The sequence below is a fragment of the Thunnus maccoyii genome, chromosome 4 (genome assembly GCF_910596095.1).
Source record: "Thunnus maccoyii chromosome 4, fThuMac1.1, whole genome shotgun sequence".
Classification (NCBI taxonomy): domain Eukaryota; kingdom Metazoa; phylum Chordata; class Actinopteri; order Scombriformes; family Scombridae; genus Thunnus; species Thunnus maccoyii.
Window position 1 is genome coordinate 12,594,840 of NC_056536.1, and position 22,871 is coordinate 12,617,710.

At 40.0% G+C, this 22,871-nt stretch overlaps 2 protein-coding genes across 10 annotated transcripts in view; one reads left to right on the forward strand and one right to left on the reverse strand.

Annotated features, from left to right (window-relative positions):
* espn (espin) overlaps positions 1–22,871 on the reverse strand; it is a 48,802-nt gene that overhangs the window by 8,161 nt on the left and 17,770 nt on the right. For 2 of the 4 annotated variants that reach the window (XM_042410021.1, XM_042410020.1), the window contains exons 6-11: positions 22,003–22,258; positions 21,138–21,418; positions 16,915–17,073; positions 13,513–13,735; positions 7,595–7,740; positions 6,461–6,838 (exon numbers count right to left, since the gene is read on the reverse strand). In XM_042410021.1, coding sequence (XP_042265955.1) covers positions 6,461–6,838; positions 7,595–7,740; positions 13,513–13,735; positions 16,915–17,073; positions 21,138–21,418; positions 22,003–22,258 — 1,443 coding nt within the window. Of the gene's footprint in view, positions 1–4,470; positions 6,839–7,594; positions 7,741–13,512; positions 13,736–16,914; positions 17,074–21,137; positions 21,419–22,002; positions 22,259–22,871 lie in introns of those variants that run through there. The other 2 variants (XM_042410022.1, XM_042410019.1) reach the window with 2 other exon arrangements.
* Positions 1–22,871, forward strand: part of acot7 (acyl-CoA thioesterase 7) — a 130,652-nt gene that overhangs the window by 5,029 nt on the left and 102,752 nt on the right. The gene's annotated exons all lie outside the window — the stretch shown is intronic.

A 22,871-nucleotide genomic window follows, 5' to 3' on the forward strand; every position in this document is an offset into this window, starting at 1 on the left:
CCAGTGATTCAGACAAAACTTGTATGACATGTAAAGGTATCTCCACACCGTTCTGGATCATGACTATGAATTGTCGGGTTCATGTGAGTAAGAAGATCTGAGTTTATCAGCCACGTTCATCTGGCATTAGACAAGTTGACCTTGATATTAACTAACAAACATGGCAGATGCTTTATTATTATAATATTATGAGATGTCATGTTGTGACAGTTGGGGGCAATTTGTATAGCGTTATTGCTAATAAACATGATAGAGGAATAGGTATTTGGCAGTTATAATCTCCTTGTTTTTTGTGCTGGTGGGTTGCAGTGGGTCTTGAATTTGGCAGTCAGGTTGAGTCTTCAAGATGCGGGAACTCATGTCTGAGCAGACCTCTGGTTTAAAAACAGTGGGCCATTACCTGTTACATTTAGCTCTGTGTGGTATCTAGCAATAAAATATTTCCATATATTAACTAATAAAGACAAGGAATACATAAACCTTTGTATAGTCTGGTCACATTTTGTTAAATTGGGTTTAGAACTACAATCAATTTAATGAATGGAAAGTTTGAACTTGACATTCTTAGTTGTTTGCTGTGTTATACTGTATGTTTATGCTATATGTTAATGGCCAGGATTAAGTGTAGACTTCACAGTCAAATGAATGTGTGCAACCAATACTGTAAATACAAAATGTGCCCCTGTGCAGTGTACAAGCTTGGCAGAATAAAAGTGGTGCCAAATATAGATCTGTACGTGACTAATACTGTATAACGTAACTGTTGATACTAAGAGCATCACCACATACTCTTTACTGAGCTGTTTATATTCACCAAATCTGACACACATACTTTACATGAATACAAACCTATATATATATATATATATATATATATATATATATATATACACATATATATAAAGCTTTAAGTTTACCAGCTGACCGCCTTCCCTTTTGGGCTGTGAGTTGATAAAGATTCACTGTAACCTCATTATGGTTTCTGTAAGCCATGAATAGCATGACAGCGGGTGGTGCTAAGAGGGTTATTTGAAGGTAATCTTGATGCTGGAGAAAACACTATGAGAATAGTGTGGTTCTTCACAGCGAGTGTTTGTCAGTGGCTCTTTCATTGGTACGTGTATCAGTGTGATTATTTAGTTCCTCTACCATGATGGAAACAAATAATGTCTTATCAAGTATATTAATTTCTCCATTCCGATATCTGTTTTCATGTGTTCAAGTTAAACATGTGATGTAGAATTATGTAGGAAACTAAAATCAATCAATCATCAAATCAATCAAAAACTAAAATCATATAATCACAAAAATGTCAACAAACTTTATTTCTAACAGCAATGTAGAAACCAAATAATAAAGGAACACAAATTAATTATGGAAAGCTTGACCAAATCTCTCAAAAACACTCAAATTATAAATAGAGTTACAAAAACTTAATGGAACAAATACAAATACTTAATTTGATGGTTTATTTGATGAAAGATTTAGATTATTTGTCAGGTGAATATTTAAATTTGCTAACAGAAATTTACAATTTTGGAGTTCTGCATTACTCATGATAAGGAAACAGAATCTGAACTGTTTCTCCAGACCTTTAACATACCCACTAATCTTTGTAATCTATACTGAAAGGCACACATTGTATGAACAAAATCATGAGGTCACAGACTTAAAGACAAAAAACCTTTGAGAACCACAAAATAACCTTAAACTCGAGCAAAGCCACTAAAGACCTAGTTTCTTTGCCTTTGAGTTCAAGCAAAAAAGAGTACTTAAAACAATACCATTTTGTGCCCTCACTGTCACTATTGTATTCCTAGTAACTGTCTAACCAGGTACTCTTTGTACTTTAATAGTGAAGTGAATCCCTTGCCTTCTTGAGATGGTGAATCAATGAAACTACCTCAACATGAAATGCAATCTGAAGTATTCAGTATAAACCAGGTATGTAGAGTTTAACCAATTATGTCCTTCAGTACAAAGACAATCTAAACAAACACTCTACACAACTTTTATGGCAAATCGTATCCTTTAAAAACTTGTTTTCCTAGAAGTAGTGTACCATGGCAATCTATCATAGATTCAAAAAGCACTTGGTTCAACACAATTCAAAAGGCTTGTAGCAATTTTATGCGTCTTTTGACATCACAGGCTTTCTTTTCATCCACTTAGGGATATGCAAGTGGTGAAGTCAGCACAGCTTAGTGGATGCTCTTTGCCTTGCTGCAGTTAAGTCCCTTATGTGACATGGCCTAAAAGCTAACACACCAGATTAGTTTCATCTCCACTGTGCGGGTTAGTTCCCTTGATCATGATCTTTATGCATTTCTTCTCTGGTTGTGCATGTGGATCATACTTTAAATAAACCCATAGTCCACAGAGTTGTTAGATATCAAAAAGCTCAGCTTCCTTTTCTTTCCAGAAAGCAAAGCTTCGGTCAATGTATCTGATGATCTCCTCATTGCTGAACTCTTTGAGCTCATAGATGACTTTAATTGAGTCTTCATTAGGTTCATCTCTGGTTGGAGGTTTATCAACGTGAGGTTCCTCTATGATTTCAACAGTAACAGGTGGAACATCCTTAACTGGATCTGGTCCTGTGCTTTCTGTTGTGTCCTGCAGTGTCTCAGCTTTTGCTGTTGCATCAGTGTGTTGTACAGTTTCGGTTGCCAAACTCTGCATACTGTCCTGCTCTGAACCTGTCCCATTAGAAACTCTAGCCACATTTGATGACATCTGCTCAGTGGCTTTTACGTCCCCCTGAGCATTGTCCGCTGAGTCCTGCAGGGTTCTCTGCTCCACACACTGACTATTGACAGCTACACCATCCAGGGGTGCAGGAGGTGGTGATGATAGAGAAACATCTGATTGTGGGGTTTGTGCAGGTGGAGTATACTGAGCATTTGGAGGTGCGGAAGCAGGGTGGGTAGGTGGTGGAGGAGGTGGAGGATGAGAAGGTGGGGGAGGGAGTGACTCCTGCACTGGTAGAGTGGACATGTCAGGAGACATGGAACGTAGAGAAGCCGTCATCATCCCTCCTCCATCATCTGAGTCTCCAAAATACTTGAGCTTTAGGTCTTCAAAACCATCCGCCCAGTCACGTTTTCCTCTCTCAATTTCCTCCATGACCTCCTTGTGAAACTGCCTTATGACCTCCCATTTATGGCTACCAAGACGATCAAACATCTCATAGCACAAGAGGTGACGGAATTTGCGCTCACTGCGAGACATGTTCATTTCCAGCAGTTGGAAGTATCCAAGCATGAAGAGGTCAAGGGTTAGGCTTTCATAGCTCACAGGTGACCCACTGATGTGTGGCAAGAAGTGCTCTGGCCAGTAGATCATCTGGGCACGGCTCAGCCTGCGAATCTGGCGTGTGGGCACTTGGCTCATGATCGTCCTCCAGTGGCCAATCAGATTCCCTACTACCTGCTTTGATTTCATGAAAAGGAGAAGTTTGTCGTCTTCACTCTGCATCTCCTCACCAATCTGTGCACTAAATTGGTTGTAATCCTCCCAGCCAACATCTAAATGATTTCCTCTCCTGCCAGCATATTTAGTCCGGTAAGATTCAGAGATGGTATACTTCCGCCAGTGTTCAAGGAACAGGAAGACAATCCTTTCTTTCCTCATTTCAATGCATTCCTGGACATAGCTTAGATCTGTTTGCACCTCCAAACTTCTTGTTAGTTGATCATTTCTCAAAATGGGGTCTGCAGAAAGAACCTGGTTGAACTGTTCAATGTTGGTTGGAGCCATTATTTCAGTGGGCACATACGTCTGAGGAACATGAGATGCAATGATAACTGGCTCTTCAACAAGCGGTAAGAGTGATTCCTCCACTGAAGGTAAATCTCCATTTGTGTGGGACTGAAGGACTTCAGCAGAGGAATAAGGGACATCATCCTCTCGAATAGTCTCTGGACGATAACTAGACTCACTTACCACAGGGAGTGACCTCTTGCGTTTGTACACTCTATTTGCTTTGTTATCTGTAGACTGCGGTTGATTCTGAATTTCATAATTGGCCTTGAGGTTCTTCACTGAAACTCCACACTGCTTTATCTCCTTCTCCACATCCTCTCTTGTTGAGAAGGATTGAGACCGTCCAATAAATCCAACTGACCCTGCTGGATCAGCTTGACCTGCACTCACATTCTTTGTCTCTTCTTGAGAATATCCAGGACATATAAGATCCAAAATGTCTATCTCTTTTCCCCCCAGGGTGGCAAGAAGAATGGCCATACTCTTGAGTAGAGTAGAAATCTTGCTGCACCACCCTGGAAGATCTTCAGCTTGGCCATGTACCTGCTTTGGATTGACTGAGAAATGCCCTTGATGGAGGGCAGCAGATACTGGTAGAAGCTGGTGAAGTTCCCGCTCCAGTTCTTCCAGCTCCTTCTCAACCTCTGAGACCTTGTGCATCACCTGCAGGTTCTCAATTTGCTTCTCAATGCGGTTGAGGTCATCCTCTGTCATCAATTCCCCAAATGGGCCCAAAATGGCATTATGGACGTGGGAGTAGTGCCATTCCTGAGGCTGGTAGTGCCCACTTGCCGCAAACTAAATCAGAAGTCAAAGGAGACCACAAGAAAAGGAAAAAAAAGGAAGGAGGGGGGGAATTCCTTCAGCTTGGAGTTCCTTGTGTGAACACACGCTTCAGTGCAAATCCTTCTCGACACACAGGTTTTACATGGATTTAGTGGTGCAATGGCACTGCCTCATTACAAGCATCAAACTTTTGTTTCGAGTAAACGAGAACAAAAAGCTTTGTCCTTTTTGAATTAATATGCAAACTATATATTTATTATACCAATATGGATATGCTTAATCCCCCTTTTCCCAGTTTCTCACTCCCATTTTTATGAATCAGTTTTTATGTGCTTGTTTAGTTTAAAGGGTAACTACACAAAGGCTGAGAATCCTGCTTTTCATCTTGCTGCATGTTCTGTCTGCAACCCAGATATGATGTAATACTGCACTGTAGTGCAATGTTACATCACCATTGGATACTGTCACCAGTGCAACAGACCACACTTCAGTCCACACCCAACAGTGATACTAAAACACACTGGGTGTGGTTAGAGGTGCAACAGAGTTGAAACTTTCAACCCAGAGAGGTCGTTGCAACAAAGTAAAAGTAAAAGTGGTGGTGTGGAGTTACTCTTTAATAGATCATGATCTCCATGCAAAAAACAAGACAAAACATTTAAATGGGATGGCATTAGGGTTTTTATACATTTTATTTGCTCTGTTTTGCAACTTTTAGAGTAAAGTGCTATGCAATTGTAGTTATTATTAGTATTTTTATTAGTGTTATTGTTATTAGTACTGGTTGACCTGTAGTGTGAATGGGCTCGGCATCACACCACTGAATCGGCATGTAACACCTTGAAACCGCAAAACTCCATCATCAAACACCAGCCCACACTGTGAATCCATCTGTCAAGTGTGTTAATGCTGTGATGGGCATTGTAGCCAAGTGTTCAATTCACTGCACTCCAAAGACTCTGTTGCTATTATCAAGAATATAAATATGAAAAAAGAAACATGCATAGAGATGCCCAAAGAAACATAAGTAGTCAACACACTGATAACTACATTCAGAGTTTTCTAAGTCAAATGTCATTTCATGCAATTACTGAATATCTCACTAAAATACAGTTAGACGTTTTAATGATGCCCCTGCATCTCAAGAAATAAACAAAAAGCTACATGTCAGCATTACTGAACAACATTAAAGAGAATTTTCTACCTGCTGGATCATTTAAGAGTATAGGAATAAAGCAATAAACTACTAATAAGTCAAATTTAATCAATCAAATCACATATCGCATAGAGTTCTTCTGTGTTACGCGGGACAAACAAGTGTTCAGATTGGCACAGTATAAATTACTTATTAATACCATGTCTAAATACACATATTACCACACACACTGCAGTGACTATACCGAGAGGTAAATTTCATGGATTGTTATGCCAAATAATTGTATTTACACACAAAGCTTGTTTAGGAAAGCCCACTGTGCGGGCTGAAACCCTTGTGAATAACTCTGGCCATTTGTTCTGAAGATAAGTATATGGCAGGTGATGGCAACTAAACTACAAAAAAAGCTGAAAACATCATCATGCCAAGAAGAAAGCATAAATGCTAAATGAACCTGTAAATGTGTAGTCTTGACTCCCATTGGATGTTTCACACTCGACTAACTGTTTGAGTGACAAGTCTTAACGTAAGAGCAACACTTATGTCATGCATGAATGCTAAAATACATTCATACAACCTCTGTTCAAAATCACAAAAATCCACACTCAAATCCAAAGCCAAGCAGCTATCCCCTTTTGTGTCATTAATTATTTTAAAATGAAGCCGTGTAACCAAGTTTTCAGAGCATTTAAAATTTACAGGACCACAAATGGGATAGCTAACACATGACAAATCTTGGAATATCATCCCTACCTTGCGTTTGTGCTCGTCCTCCTCTTGCATCTTGACCTGAAGCTTTCGTACCATCACCTGCCTCTTCCACTCAGGGATCGCTTTTCCCTGCTCGTCATGAGTGGGCACAAGTGCCTCCACATCTGCGAGGCTTGTCTTCCGCCCTGCCTCTGCTCCTGCTTTGCCACCACCACTGTTCCCGTTGATCACAGAGTTGGAGGACAGCTGCTCGTAGCTTCCAGAGGTTGACATGGTCTTTGCAGATCCACAGCCAGTTGGGCTGGGGCTGGGACTCGGGGTTGTGGGTGGGGAGGTGACAGACGTATTGGACGGTGGAGGGGATGGCGGCTTGGCTGGTGAGATACAAGTGCGAGTCTCTGATGGAGGTGAGGTGTTTCCCTGGAGGAATATAAAGACACAGGTGGACAAGAGAACATGAAGTGTGACAAAACTGATTTTTTTTAAACCAATAACGTCTCTTCTGACTATATCCTTAGACATACTGTAGCTAGGGCAATAAAATGCATTCTTGTCGAAATTTAATGTCACACAATGCCAAGATTTCTTTCAGATCCTGAGACATTAACTAGCTTTCTGACAGATTTAATCTTTCCTCTAGTCAGCCTTTACTTAGATGAAGTTTTATTTAACTGAAGAACTCATAACTCACTTGACGTACTCAGTATAAATGATGACATTGTAATGCGAGTTAAATGACTGACGTCATTTATGGCCTTAAAAAACCAATGACAACACTGCAGAGCTACACACTCTTTAGAAGGAGCTATGCAGTATGGCATTGTGTATCTGGAAAAGGATAACAAAGTGACAAAAAAAACAAGTGTTTCTACATTAAAATTAGAGACTGGGATCTAAGTACTGTATTATAGTTCTCATAGTTGAGGAGGTCTGTTCAGAGAGTTCTGTTGTCCCTTTGCTACTGCTTACAATTTTTAAATTCATGAAAACTTGATTAATTTCTATCTCTTAACTGCATACATTTAACTCAGCGTGTCTTTGCATTTACTGGCACTGTCTCACAAAGTGGAGACAGTAATTGCGAAAACTGTGGCTGAATTTCTAAAATAATCAATTCTCTATTTGTAACTATTAAATAAATGTATAATCAGTAGTGTAGAAAGGCTGTGGATCTACATTGTTGCCTGTTGGTCCGCTGTTGGAATAGACAGTGGTGTAGCCTTTACTGTGAGGTGTGGGCTTGAGGCTCTTCCCTGCTTTGATCTCTGCCAGCAGCTCCGAGTTGTCGCCAGTGGGGGACATCATGTTGAAAGATTTTGCGCCTGCAGAAAAGTGAAACCAGGTAGAAAGAAAGACGAAAAAGAGAGAGTGAGAGAGATACACTGAAGAAGAGGGAGCAAGAGAGGGGTTGGGTGGCATTTCAGTGTTAAATATTTCATCCGATCAGGCAGGTAGCAATGCTGACCTGGAGCGTGTTGTACAGTGATGGCAGGTCATTATGGTGCAGTCACTGTTTCTCATGGGTATGTTTCTTTTTAGATTTCTTTGCTTTTACGGGCATTTGTCTTCATACCTCTTGGGGTTCAGGGTTTTGTTTTGTCTCTCTGAGACAGTTTGACACCATTTGAATTTATCAAATGGCTCCCAAGCTACCAAACTGCACTGAATATGTTTCAGAGACAAATAGACCAGTGAGAATTCGGCATATTTGGCAACTGTTGCATCAATCAGCAGTCGCAGTGAGCTGAGATGAGATGGGGAGGAGCAGTTCAAAATTATTTCACTACAGTGAACCCAAAGAAAGGAGGCACACAGTCTCTTAGAGTGTCACCTGACGTTAATGTATACAGCTAAGCTGCTACTGAACTTTCAGATTTTTAAAAAAGTAGGTCTGTGGTAAAATGTATGCATTCAGCTTCCACGGACCCTAATCTGCTTATAGTGAACAATGCAACAAATTCACACAGACGTCAACTACGACCTCTATTGGTATTGCCATTACAAAGAAACTGTGTTTCCACTTTTAAAGGACAGACAAAATTACAGGAATTTGAAATGTCAATAAGGCAATGTCAAAGTAGTGCTTACATGTGGTGCCACAGTTTTGTACAGTTACTTTATACATGCACTAAATGTTATTAAAACTTTAATCAATTAACAGTAACAAATAAATAAACAAACAAATATGCTACAATGTCAATAGGAAAGTACTAAAATATGAAACCATGACAATGTAGCTACTAGTTTAACATCACCTATCCCAAGAACTTAAGCTTTAGCTGGAAAATGTTCAAATCAAATATATAGTGTATTGTTCTGCTATAACAGCAGCTACACATTTTTATTTTACAAAATTTCAATATCACACATTTTGTCCAAAACACACCAAGAACCAACAGCTACCTCACCTGTTTTAGTGAATGTAAACGTCAAATGAATTGTATATCCTCAGTCCCTCATTGATCACTCATTTTCTACTTGGGAAATGAAAAAAAAGTCCTGTAAATATGTTCCCTGTTGAGGCGACCACAATGGTCTAGCTGGACACAAAGCCTCGCTAGCCTGCCACCCCTCCTCACTCTCCCTTGCTCTCCCTCTCTCTGTCTCTCTCTCTCTCGGGGAGGAGAGAGCAGCTTTCTATTAAAGACCCATCATCACAGTTGGGGGAAATCTAAAGGAATCACCAGTAACTGAAAGTGACAGCGAGCCATTGGCAAGCTGGCAAGGAATTAACACACACACATACGTACGCACGCATGGACGGATGAGGTTAGGCAGACACACACACACACACACATGCACACACACACACATACACACACATGCACACACGCACGCACTCACACACAATGACCCTTCAATCCCCAGCTCATTAGTCCACCCTACTGGTCCAATCCTCACCACAGCAACCCTGACAGACAGTTCACTCATATACACGCATTCATGACATGCATACAGCGCACTCACTGTCCTCCCCCTACTGTCTCACCTCACATTCACTGGATTACACAGAGAGAGACAGATAAACTGGTGACCGACAACCCCGGAGCACCATATGATGTGCACTTGCACACATGCAAACCGTGGTCTGTATGAGACTGTGAATAAAAGGAAACAGCTACAGGAACACTTTTACAACCACATGTGACAACTCTATAAATTTACAGTCAGCAGATTATGTTCAATAAATCTGCATCTTTATAATGAGTAGTACTAAAAATCTAATTCTTGTAAAAATATTTTCTTACTTAATGTAGCTGGATCCGTTGCAAATAAAGTATAATTTCTAATTTTGACAATATATACATACCTTCATCCATTTCTCCCTGACAAATCTTCATTGTAGAGCACCAGAACACTTGATTATCCACAACCAGATGAGTTTAAAGGCTACAATAAAACTAGCGCTGGACTGCTGTACTCATATGTGTTTGTGTGTTTTTGGTCAAAGGTTGTGTGTGTCTTAGTTAAATTCTGTTTAGGCTGAGGGTGTGGACTCTGCAGGTCTGCCAGAGTGAGACTAAAGGAGGGTGGAGCTGTGACAGGTAGAGTCATTTGACAAACATTTGAGAACATTTGACAAATAGACTCTCATGCTGGAAATCACAGCACAAAAGGTTTTCTGCTCTGGGTTGGAAATTTAAGAGGAGTCAAGCTGCTGCGTCTCTTATTAGTTGCAGTTCAGATAGAGATGTATCCTGTACTGTAATCATCTCCATCATGTTGATCAATGAGAAACAAAGAGGAACTTCTCACCATCTACGATGTTGCAGCAGCATTTTCAATCAGCCACTTCATATGTTGCCGTCGTATCACTGAGCACCAGAGCTGTAAATTCATCCTGAACTCTCAGATCTGTTGGTGGCTTTTAATTTTATGATGACCTAATTACCTGTTTATTACCTGATTAATGACCAATCATGGCATTAGTGAGCACTTGCTAACTCTTAAGTGTTAAGTGTTACATTGCTATCAGGTGGAGTATAAACAAAGACATTTGGATACATGGTGAACAAAGCCTAAAGATAAAATAGATAGATTGTAAAAAGGTGCTTACATTAAGCAATTAATGATTTACAGCTTAACTGATGTTTCTGTTTATTAGCCTACTAGTTTATAAAAAACTATGTTGTATTTCCCCCTTTGAGCATACCACAATTCATCCTTCACTTAAACCATTGTTTGATATAATGAGCTGTGTCAATGACACACTCTTTTATATGTAATCTATGTGGCTGTTTTACAAAAAATTTGTTCAGTATAATAAATATTTCCTTTTTAAAAAAGAAAAGTATATTCTCAAACCAGAGTTATGTATGCTGAAAAATATTCAACAACCAACAAATTATTTTTTAAGATAATAAAAATATTAATGATTCCTTATTTTAAATTAATAACATATAACACCTAACTGTGGTCTACTGGGGAGACTTTCTACTGTGATGGTCAATTTTTAATATTATTATAATATTGTAAAAAATATAAGCAAATTAACAGAGAATTGAGGCTTTTACAAGAAAACTGATTAATTTCATAGTTCATACTTCACAGTTTTGGGGAATCAGATTGTTTCTTTATCTTTCTGACTCTGACTTTGTTCATGTTAATTGCTCTGTTTTTTAATTTTTTGTATAATGAATCTCCTGAAGATCACCAGCTGATTTAAGGTTGTTACAGATGCTTTCTGTAGGTGGAGCTCTTTTATCTGTCTAGCCATAGTGCATAACAGGCATTTCCTCTATTTATTGAGTGTTTTTTGTTATGGTGTAAAGAAAATACATCACTTCTTGTGATGTGTGTTGTTGTGTTTAGAATTAGGTGGATTCACAGACTGAATCATTGTTGTCTCATATCAGTCAGCAACAGACACTGGCAAGATTTTATACAGATATAGATTATGATTTTAAAAAGATTAGGAGTAAAGTGACTGTTTGAAGCCTATAGTGAAAACCAAATGTGTTACAGCATGAGTTAAGTGATTAGTTGAAAGACTGGTTTGCAGTCTGTACTTACTCTTCATCTGTCTTAGTGTCCCTCCCTCTGTCTGAGAGTCAGAGAGACCCCCGCCTTGACAGAGCAGCAGTGAGGAAAGATCACGGCGGGCAAAAAGAGGACAAAAACAAACACAAAACAGAGAGAAACAGGTGGAGATAGAGCGAGTAAGAGAAAGAACATGTAAACAGAAATATACACAAGAAAGGGTGAATGGAAAAAAAGGAAAGATCAGTGTTGGCTTGACAATCACTAAAATGATCAGGATCAGCATCAGTGTGATATTGTTTATTATTACTAGAAGAGAAAGTAATGTCATGTTTGTCTAGAATGTTTTATCTTGTCATTCTCCATGTTTACTGTTGTCTGACGTCTGAACACCTGTTCTGAGCCCGGCTGTCTAGGATCCTTCTTTCATCTGACTGACATGCAGTTTCTCCCATTTTCTGAAAAATCATGATTACTTTGGGACATTTTCCTCATCATCTCTGAGGGTCAAAAGTCAAGAGAGCTTAACAGGTTATGTAGATTTCTTTTGTTTCTTTGATATGATAGTCTGTTGTGCCTCATTTTGCTTCCCTGTTTATTATGTGTTACATCATTTCAATGATTAATAGTTTTCTTTTAGTCAATTGTTAGTTAGTTAGAACTGGGCTGGTTGTTTTTCTGTAACGTCCATTTAGGCATATCTGTGAGAAACAGTGTAGGTATATTTTATGAACTTGAACTTTAACAGGAATCACACATTTACAGTCATAATCAAATTCAAGAACTTGTCAATATTGAACGCTAGGACTTAATTTGTGTATTTTGGAGAAAGATACAGCAGTGTTCACACTGCCACATCTTATCCCACAATGTGGACTTCTTTTCCTAAAAGTTTCATGCATTATACTTGGATAGTTAATTTTTGCCACTTACTAAAGGCAGTTTTAACGCACAACATTACACAACAGTGAAAATTTCCCTGCAACTAGAGCAGTATGTGCCATACTGCATCGGCATCTAGGTCAGCGGGCCACTTAAGGAAATGGCTGAACACTAAACCAGTTCTCAGGGTAATGTTAGCCTTGCATCATTAATTTATAATCTGTTATTTAGTATGCTAGGGTCAGACTCAACTTATCTTTACCCAGAGAGATTAGACTGTGTCCTTTACAGTAATACCAGGAGCTCTTCTTTCTAGGAATAAATATACAAGAATGTGTATAATCATACATTTAAAGGACCAGTGTGTAGGATTTAGTGGCATCTAGCAGTGAGGTTGAGGATTGCAACCCCTCTCCCCCCTTCCCTGTCCAAGCGTGTAGCAGAACTTACTGTGGCTGTGAAACTCACGAAAAACACAAAAAGCGAAAAAAGGCCTTCTCTAGTGCCAGTAGGCTCTCTCATACAGAGATCTCACATTATAGCCGTAAGGAAGATCCGTCATTAAGCCGCCTTTGCTTGTTTACACTGAACACTGTGTGTGCTTTGACATCACATGCTGGCGTTCCGGATTCAGACGCGTGATGTGTAACACCACAGCGTCAGCTACCTGTCCCACCGTGCTGGCTGTCCCTTTTACACAGATGTTGATCCAGCTCTGTGACTACCTCTGTAGCCGGCTTATTGGCAGAGCAACTCTGCCCCCCCAACTCCTTGTCCGTACCTTTTTCACAGTGAGACGGAATAAAGGTGCAGCATTCCCATCTTGAACAGGCTGTGTAAAGGAGCTAGTGTGTGGTTTGTCTGTACTGGGTTACTGTAGAAACATGGCGGGCTCTGTGGAGGAGGACCCACTTCCTATGTAGATATAAAGAGCTCATTCTAAGGTAACGAAAACACAACAATTCCTATTTTCAGGTGATTATACACTAATGAAAACATTCTTGTGAATATTATATTCCATTTGCCACTAAATTCTACACACTGCACCTTTAACCAGAAAAAATGTTTATACATTTCTTGTTTTTTCTTTTTTAAATAGCTTCTAACAGATGTTCATTGCCAGAAAAGGGGTTACGAAAAAAAGAGAAACAAAAATTTAGAAAGAGAATAATAATAATGATAATAAAAAAAAGTTACTTCCTGAAGAAAAAAAAACCCAAAAACAAACTCACTTCCTGATGAGGAAGATGGGCGTCGCTGGTTACTGGCAGAGTGAATTGGGGTGGTTGGCATCTCCGGGGGCAACGGAGGAGGTGGAGGGGGTGTTGGCATTGGGTTGCTTGGGGGAAGAGGGGGCGGAGGTGGAGGAAGTGGTGGTGGGATTGTTTCCTCTGTAGTGCCATTCTCAGAGCTGGAGGTGGGGCTGTCGGTAGGTTCCTCCAATAACACGGAGCCCTGGTCGGAGAAGAGGGAGGGACAGAGAAGAATTAGTCAGATGTGTTTTATACCCATTAACTTGTTGTAGTCGGCGCTAATATGTTTCTCCTAGCAACCATATTGTTGCTTTACTGTGCTAGTCAATATTTGTTCACTGATAACAGGGTTGTGACAGGTTTCCCATACAATAATGTTGTCTCCAATTTTACACACCACATGAGTGATGATAATTAAAATCTTTTTTTTCTATTTCTAAAGCAAGAAAGTCATAATCACATCTGCTGCCTTGATGTATTTTTTTTACTTGTAAACAAACAAACAAACAAACAAACAAAACAAACACACACACAAAAAAAAAAATATATATATATATATAACCATTGTTTCTTCAGGGAAAATTGACTGAATATTAAGCTCTTTTACAGCAATCCCCTGAGTTCACATTCATACGGGCTAGAAATATATACAATATATGATAACCGCAGTAATAACAATAAACTGTCAAATAAAGCAAATAACTAGCAGACATGGACATGTCTGGCAAGAGTGATATATATAAATATAACAATAAAAACAGTAACATGACAAAAAAGTCAAATAAATCTGAATAACAAGCAAGTCTGCCAAGAAGGACATACAGCAACAATAAAAACAATACATTGTAGAAAAGATAAAACAAACAAAGAAACAAAAACAATAAATAACAAACATGTCCACAAATCAACCAAAGACAAACACTGTTCAACAATCAATTTTTCAATTCAATTTCAATTTTTATTTCGAGCATGTTAAAAGAAAAAAAATTCAATACCTCTTGTAATTTGTTCCATTTATTTGGTGCAAAAAAAGCTAAAAGTTAATTCGCCAAGCTCAGTGTTGATCTGAGTTTCAAGAGATATAAATATATTTAGAGCAGGTTTGATGACAATAAAATGTTTTATTTATTCATTAAAATTTATTTATGGCACCAAACTGGCAGGAATTTGCCTTCCCTGCTTGCATAGGCATGCCAGTTGAAACTCCTGCTAGGCTGAGCCAGCATTAAATTCTTGCACAGAGTCTGTCGACAGTGACAGATGTATGTGGCCCTATTAGATGTGTCCTCCCTCTGCTTCCTGCCCTCTTTAATCAACTCATAAAGACATAATGTCCTATTGCTAATAACAGAGCTAATATGACCTAATCTCTAGGGGAAAACTCTGAGGGTAAACAGTAGGAGGAAGCCATCTGTCACTGCAAGTGATAGTGCTTTAACCCCCACGCTCACCGCGCCCCTCCCCTCCCAGCATGCACGCGTCCGACACACTCTGAAAGCGTGCCATAACTCTGCTGGAAGCAACTTAATGGGCCTTGACATTTAACCTTCCCCGCCCCTCCTATTATTCTTCAGACGCGTGCTCGTGATTGTAGACCCCTCTACTCTTCAAGCCCCCCAGAGAGTAGGGGGGAGGGCCGTGTCCAGATGGATCTTGGCAGCACGTGCCGTTGCTGCCGTTGATTAGCCCGTCCATCTGCTAGGGTGCCTCTGAGACCAGGAGGGGCCCCACTGAGGCCTTAATTGGCTCAATGTGGATTATACCCCGTATCACCCCGAGCAGCCCCACTCCGGATCCCCTTGAGATTATAAGAACACCTCCCCAGGGACACTGATGAGAGTCTAGCAGACTATTCATTCAAGCTGCCTGTGCAGGTATGTGGCAATACAATAGTTTAACAAATAATCTTGGGAAACACATGCGGACAGACAGAAATTTTCCTCGATGGCAACTTTAATGTTGCATCTTAAATATTCTTAAGATTCTTACAGAATAACATTGGCGCAGATAAAGAATATCAGACAATACAAAATGAGGTTATTTTACTTTATGTAATACAAAAATTAAAAAGATCATCATCAGAGTAGTGTTTTAAGGTTTGATGTTTTTTCATTCAGTTTGTAGAAGCATTATCAGGTTAAACTAAATAATTCTTTGTAATTTCCCACATAAAAAGGTGACATTACATCACATTACATTTTTTTTATGTTTAAGCTTTTATTTGAAAATTTGAATCAAAGGAATAAATGTAGTTAATCGGTGTTGATAGAAAATCACTTATTGTACGTTTTTATTGTGTATTTTTATTTTGTATTTTTCACTTTGTTTTGTGATTTTTAGTTTTGCACTTTTTAGTCATGGGACTTCATCTGCTATGATTTCTTTCTACAATGAATGTTGTATTATGCCCTTGTAAAACACTGTCTTCATCCTCTTTTTTTCATTGATACACTAACAAATAAATCACCAGCTGTCACTAACACGAGCTAAAACATACAACAGATCCGTGGTTATTAAGTCAAAATGAGATTCAATGGTACTCTCCTTTTTATAGGCTGTCTGGTCATTGATGACTTCCTGCTAAGCTCTCACTAGTCTGATTGTCCTGGGTTTGTTCCATTGTATGTTCTTAGACAGTTTACACAACAGGGTGGAGACTCAAGAGGCAAGGGAAATGAGGGGGCAGTTTGCATCAGGTGGCAAACAAAAGCTCAAGAGGATGCAAGATTATGTAACATCCCGAGTGTCATAATGCACAGGCAAATACTGCTGTCAGAGTGGTAATCTAATGCCAACACACCATCATCCTGCTAAACCTCAGCCTGAAAAGGACCTTAAAGGAGCTGAGATGCCCACACAACCATAAACAACCAGGGCACAGTATATTAACCCTTTACTAATGTTATACCAGTATCCATCCAAGTTATGGCCCAAATACTGTTGTTTTACACTAACAATACGAATAATGATGCATTGTGTGCTAAATTACATGCAATGCATGTTTCATTAAATTCTAACATTTAATTCATTAATATTTTGTTTGTTTTTTAATATTAACTTTATAATATCAAACCCTGTATGAAATCATTTCACATTGGAAGTGTCTTCTTCCGGATGTCAGATGACTAGCAGTGTTATATAATCATAAACGTGTATTTTTTCATGGTACCCATCAATAATTTACTGTAAATTGCCCTCTGAACCACCATAAATGACATAATAAAGTATTAACACATACTTCTCCTTTCGGACATCAGGTCAGCACTTGTTGGTTTATGGTAATGAGGTGGTTGCGGAGAAACACAGACCCAGGATGTGTCCATGTACTTCATTTTAATCATCGTAAGATATGTGGTCATAAAGGGCAGAGATCTGGCTTACCTCCTCGTTGGGCGCCATGCCTCTGCTCCCACGGGGCTCGGCCGTGTCGCTGCCCAGGGTCTTGTAGTAGTCCCCAGTACTGGGCTGCTTGCTAAAGCTCCTCGACTTCCTGTTTGAATCCACACGCCGCAATTTGTCGTGGTTTTCTCCGGGAGTCAGCTGCTCAAGAGACAACCAAAAAAAGGATATCATTGCCTAGAACAAGTCAAAATGACTCCCAGTTTAACCCACTCATTAGCTTCCATCTGCAGATTTGTCAAAATGTAGTTTCCCAAAATGAAAATTTTAATCAATTCATAAATTGAACTTCATCCTATTTTGACTCAGGAAAGAGATTTGTAAGATAACTGTACTTTTGCCATTTTGTTGTTAGTATCTTTAAATTTGAGTGAAATTAGCTGCTAATTAGAAGGTTGTGAATTTATTTCAAATACAGAAAATGGAAAAGTGAAATAAGATGTTCAGAGAATCCCCTAAGTAAAATATTAATTAGTTTTCCAACATATATATTTGGTTGACAAAGTAACTGAATCATTGATGTTTTAGAAATACTAAATGATATGGCTATTATAGCAGTTCTTTTGGTATGTGTGGGACAACACACTGTTTAAGTGTATACTTAGTAGCTTTTCTTGCCAGATTAGCTCTCTTGTGTGACCAAAGTGGCTTTATGTGAATAATAGAACAAAGGCTTTTATTCAGTTCCAGTAAATCATTGGCTTTTCATGTAAAGACTGCAGGGCCAATGCACATAAGAGTCCAATGTAAGAGGGACCCTTCTATTCGCAGAGCAGGGTCAGAGATCACTCTCACTTTCCACTGGAATACTATACATCTACCTACTGGAGCTGTAAAGGCAGGATATTTAAGTTTTGTCAATCTGAGTCTTTATGTTATGCTGCTGTTAGAAAATGTATATTTGATTGTGCATATTTCAGAAGAACCAGAAAATAGCAGTGAATAAGTTTCTGGAAATCACCCTCCATTCTGAGCAGCTAACATGCTTCTTCTCATCAATCTATGGATACATTATCTTATTGCAAAAATCCTCATTTACTAGTCATTCCTTTTTTCCAACAAATGTGCAAAAATGTTGTGCAAATGTGAAAAAGGAAGCCCTGTATATTTTCAAAAATCAAAAAGGTGGGAAATACACGCAGTCATCATAGCAAAATGTATAGCTAATTTGCCTTTCAAATCTAAGGACCAGCTCAGACTTACTTTCATTTACATTTTGATGCTTACCGATATCACTTCTCACGAAATCCAGACAAGAGCCTCAGACGTCAAGCAGATGTCCAATGTTACCGTAAGTGGAAATAATTGACAACTGACCCCTGACCTCTCACCACCTTTGTGGTGTCATGTTCTAAGTTCTTATAAGCCTGTTTAGTTTTGTTGACTCATGTCAGCTGTCAAAGAAATGGTCCCTGAGCGCTCGTCAGGAGGGAGAGTAATGTGAGCAGGGGAGTGCTACAGATGGTCTGATTGTCATCCTCCAGGGAGGTGGGCCAACAACCTAAAATGTACAAAGCATTTTAGCTGCTCCCTCCCATCCCTCACACAGACATACACACACAGACACCCTTTTTTTCCATTATATGGATCCGTCTGTCAGCATAAAGTCACTGTTATGTATTGTTCGCGTTATCAGAGGTTGTTTAGCATGGCTGTGGTTTGATATTGTTCACCACATTTGCATGTGGTTTTGCAAAAGCCTCTGATTATTAATATAAGTAAAAAGTTACACGTATTCTTTACAACAACCCATTAAAACAAAGTACACAGAGAGCACGTAATTAAAACATGACAATAAAATGCAACAAATTCATTGTCCAATCATCCAGCAGCTCGAACAGCTTCTGAACCTGGAGATATAAAAAATACGCAAAGAAACTTAAAATATCTGCAGCACAACCTTCTACATGACATCACTGGTTTAAACAAAGCTTTCTTTCTCCTCTTAACACCTTACCTTAGCGTTAACAATCCTCTCCTGGAGCTCTCCTCCAGTCTCAACAGAGCCGCAGCCACAAAGCCCCGCAGAGCACAGAGAGTAGCTGTCACCAGATCCAAAGCGTCACCTCCTCTCCGCTCAGCGCTACGCCTGTCACTCTACCTGCCCTCTCACTTTACCCAAAGGCCTCATCAATAACCTATCGCGCAGACTTCAGCAGTAGCAATGATGTCACCAACAGCGCGCAGACCAACCACTCCCCAACCCTGCCCAGTGCTTCTTATGCAAAACAAAAAGACCTAGGTGCTGCCCTCACCAAGGCAGAAACAAATGGCAGAAAATGTTCTAATCGCGGTCTAAACAGTAAAAAACGTGAGATTCAAAGCAGTTATTTGTTTGGTTGCATCACATGACACATTTGACTTGAGTCAAAGCAAATACAGACAAATGAGGTGACCTAAGCGGATGCAGAGGAAACGTACACAAAGTCGCGAATGAAAGAAATCACCTGAAACTTCCTTCACAACTGCTTTCAACAGGCTTCCTACACTGTCTAACAATGAGTCAACAATAAGAGTGTGAAATAAATTTTCTACACATGAAACTCTAATACATCTACAGGTTGTGAGAGTGGTGCATCTGATCAGCTGTTTCCCTGGATGAGGTTAATGTTCTCTGTTACTGTGGTGCCCAGAGTAGATCGTTTTTTCCAATGTATACAATATGGTGCACACTGATCTTAATTGTGTGTGTGTGTGTGTGTGTGTGTGTGCGTGCGTGCGTGCGTGCGTGCGTGCGTGTGCGCGTGTGTGCGTGTGCGTATGCGTGTGCCTGCATGTGTTCCAGAGAGAGGCTGATGTTAAATTGTTAATGAGGGCACGCCCCGGGCTCGTCACCTGGGTTCAGAGAGGAGAAGGGGCGGCACTAATTAAAAACTCTCCCCTACATGACTGATGGCGCATGCGTCCACACACATACATACAGACATCACCCTAAGGACTATTGCGACAGGACACTATGGTTACCTGTGGACTTTATAACAGCTAACAACAACTGAATTTGCATAGCAGCATTTATACAACAAAGCCTCTTTCTTTCTCTAATAGCTTGGACATAGAAATAGATCTTCCCGCAGCTCAGCCGACTATGCTGCACTTCTGCTTTTAGATGAAAGACGTGCAGCACTGTCAACCTTTAACTTTATTTCAGACATTTTTTTGCGACTAGTATGCTTGCAGAAATTAAAGCAATAATTACAAAGAAAAACTCCCAACGTTTATATGGAGGATTTCCAAATATTGCACATTTTTGGTGTCTCTGGTTGAAACTAAAGCGACCTTCATAAGACTGGACAGAAACTTGTCTATCATCATACTGGAATATATAGTAACAACCAAGATATAAATGCTTCATGAGGTGAAAGTGATCACTCAGATTAGTTATCTTTGTCATAATTACAATGTTCCCTGAGCAAATCAATTGCAATTTAATTATAATTTCAACTTCAAATTCAGTATTAATGTCCTTCACAGAAGTATTGAACCACCAGAAACACCAGAAGCAGCACTCAAACTAATGTTGATGCCAGTTTTAATTGTTGCTGCTTGACGGCTCCTTAAACTCACTTTTGAGTGATCTGCTGCCAGATTAATTACTGGAATTAACATCAAACCCATCACAACAACCATAGTGTGTCAACCCAGAGGCCCGCCTCAGTAATGAGCATGTTCGTTAGTCTCGTTAGCCATGCTAACACAATAACATCATTGTGGGCACAAAGACAAGACACATTGTTATGGAGGAGCAAAAGCTCAACTGATGAGGCACAAGGGGAAAATGCAGCTCATGATTTCTCAAACAATTTATCCCAAACACCCTGGTTCTTCTGCTTCTTTAGGATTGTTCCATATCATTCATCATGCCGTGGCTTATATATCTACAGTTTTGGTAAAATAAAGTGGGTATATTTGAGCAACAATAACTTACTGTAGGTAATATACTGCCATGTGCTGTGAATCATCCCATGTAGGAAAAAGTAGGAATGCTTGTCTTTATGCTACAAATAAGCCAGAGGGTGACGCACTACTTACTATTTCTGCATAGCAGAGACAGTCGATGGACATGCACAGATAATGATCCAAATAAAAAAAGATCATTTGAGATCATCTCCCTCTAGATGAGGAAATGTTTGCACAGCTCTGAGGTTCGTCTTGCAAACTGCTTCATCTTTTGAGCTCATGCAGGAGCTCACCTCCACTGTCCCTACCTCCTTATTGCTGGTGTTGTCCACATGCCGCAAGTTGCTTTTCACCTTCAGAAACTCAGCTGATGACGGCTCCTGAGGGGGCTGTGGTGCTGGGAAGCTCGGGGGTGGAGGAGGCATCGGGGGAGACTGTGGGGGAGGCGGCGGCGGATAGGTTGGCGGTGGCGGGAGCTTCTGGGCGGCATCAGCAGGTGTCTCGTTCTTCTTGGGCATGTCAGAGCCAATGTCCGGGTTTAGCATGTCCATGTACGCCTGCATGTCTGATATGGCTGACTCTGATGCACCTGTGACAAAGAAACAGCACACGTAGGCATGTTTAATGTAGACTGACTCCCATACGAACCTGAACATGGTGTACCCGCCAATTTAGATGAACAAAACAAAGCATTCAGAAAACTTTCAACATTTACTTCATTTGTTTTTCTTAATACATGACAGTTACTCTAATGATGATCCACGCCTCCATCCAAATCAACTATCTGCACACAGACCACTAGGGTGCAGTAGCAGTATAGAAAGCACCTGTGGCATAAAACGAAAGAATGAAAACTGCTGCATGTTGTCAGCACTTCAGTAAATAGCTGAGGGTTCCACCATTGCTGAGGGGATGTATTTGCGATTTGGCAAAGTTGGATTAAGGATTCACGGCTAAATAACTGAAGACAGCAAGGCTTGTTTCAGCCCATATTCTGACTATGAGCTGATAAAAAATACATCTGAACTTGACTGTTAAGCTCATCAGCACTTGATATTTCAATTTCGAAACAGAATTATGCGTAATTTGGATTTAATATAAGTCACTGTATTAGTTCACCTTTGAAAGCTTAAATGTAAGGAGTTTATTATTTTTACTACTTGCATTGCGGACCTGTGTGTGCGACTGTGTTCAGCTGAGCAGACGGGCTTCGTGACGTTGTTAAGCTGCTCCTCTTCTCCCCAGTGCTGGACTGGCTGGAGTTGGCTGAGTCGTAGTTGGACAGCGAGCTGGATGGTGAACCAATGTCAAAGTGTGCTGCCTGGCTGGCAGGGGGCATGGTGGTGTTTGGGGACGAGAGGCCTGAGTCCGGCTGCTTGTACTCGAGGTCTGTTGAGGGGTCCCGGGACAAAACACGGTGTTCCACACTCTGTCAGAGGAATGCAGTTCATGAATACAAGCATCATTATACTGTATCTGTTTTGTTGAACTGTTCAATATGTGGATATCATTTTCAAATTCGAAATGAAAACAAAATAATCTAATGAATCATTCTGAATTAATTCATCATCACTGAAATATGTCCTTTCATTTCATTCATCATTTCTTAAATCCCACGACCTCTGGGTCCCTGGTGACTTACATGAGGAGAACAGCATTATGAGTTTAATTACTGCACACTAATGAAACATCTCACAGCTGATCAAAAAGGCTCTGGGGCCCTCTGCTTTTCCCACAACGCAGGACTCAGTTGGCTGAATGTCCCACGTGGGAATGAGAACAAGGGAGGGAAATATGTTTCTCACACCCTGCAGTGTGGAGGAGTTATTATTCTACCGGCCACTTGGGTGTTTCAGCGGATTGAGCCACGAGGGGCCATTGTATGTCAAGTGTTACTACCTCTAGTAATTATCTGAGAAAAACTGATGTTAGTCAAGGGACACTTCGGCTCAGCGACAGCTATTTTGTTGATGCAGTATACATGTCCTTGTGTTTTTTAAGGCTGCTTTTTGGCTTTGGGGCCAAACTAAATAAGAACAGGA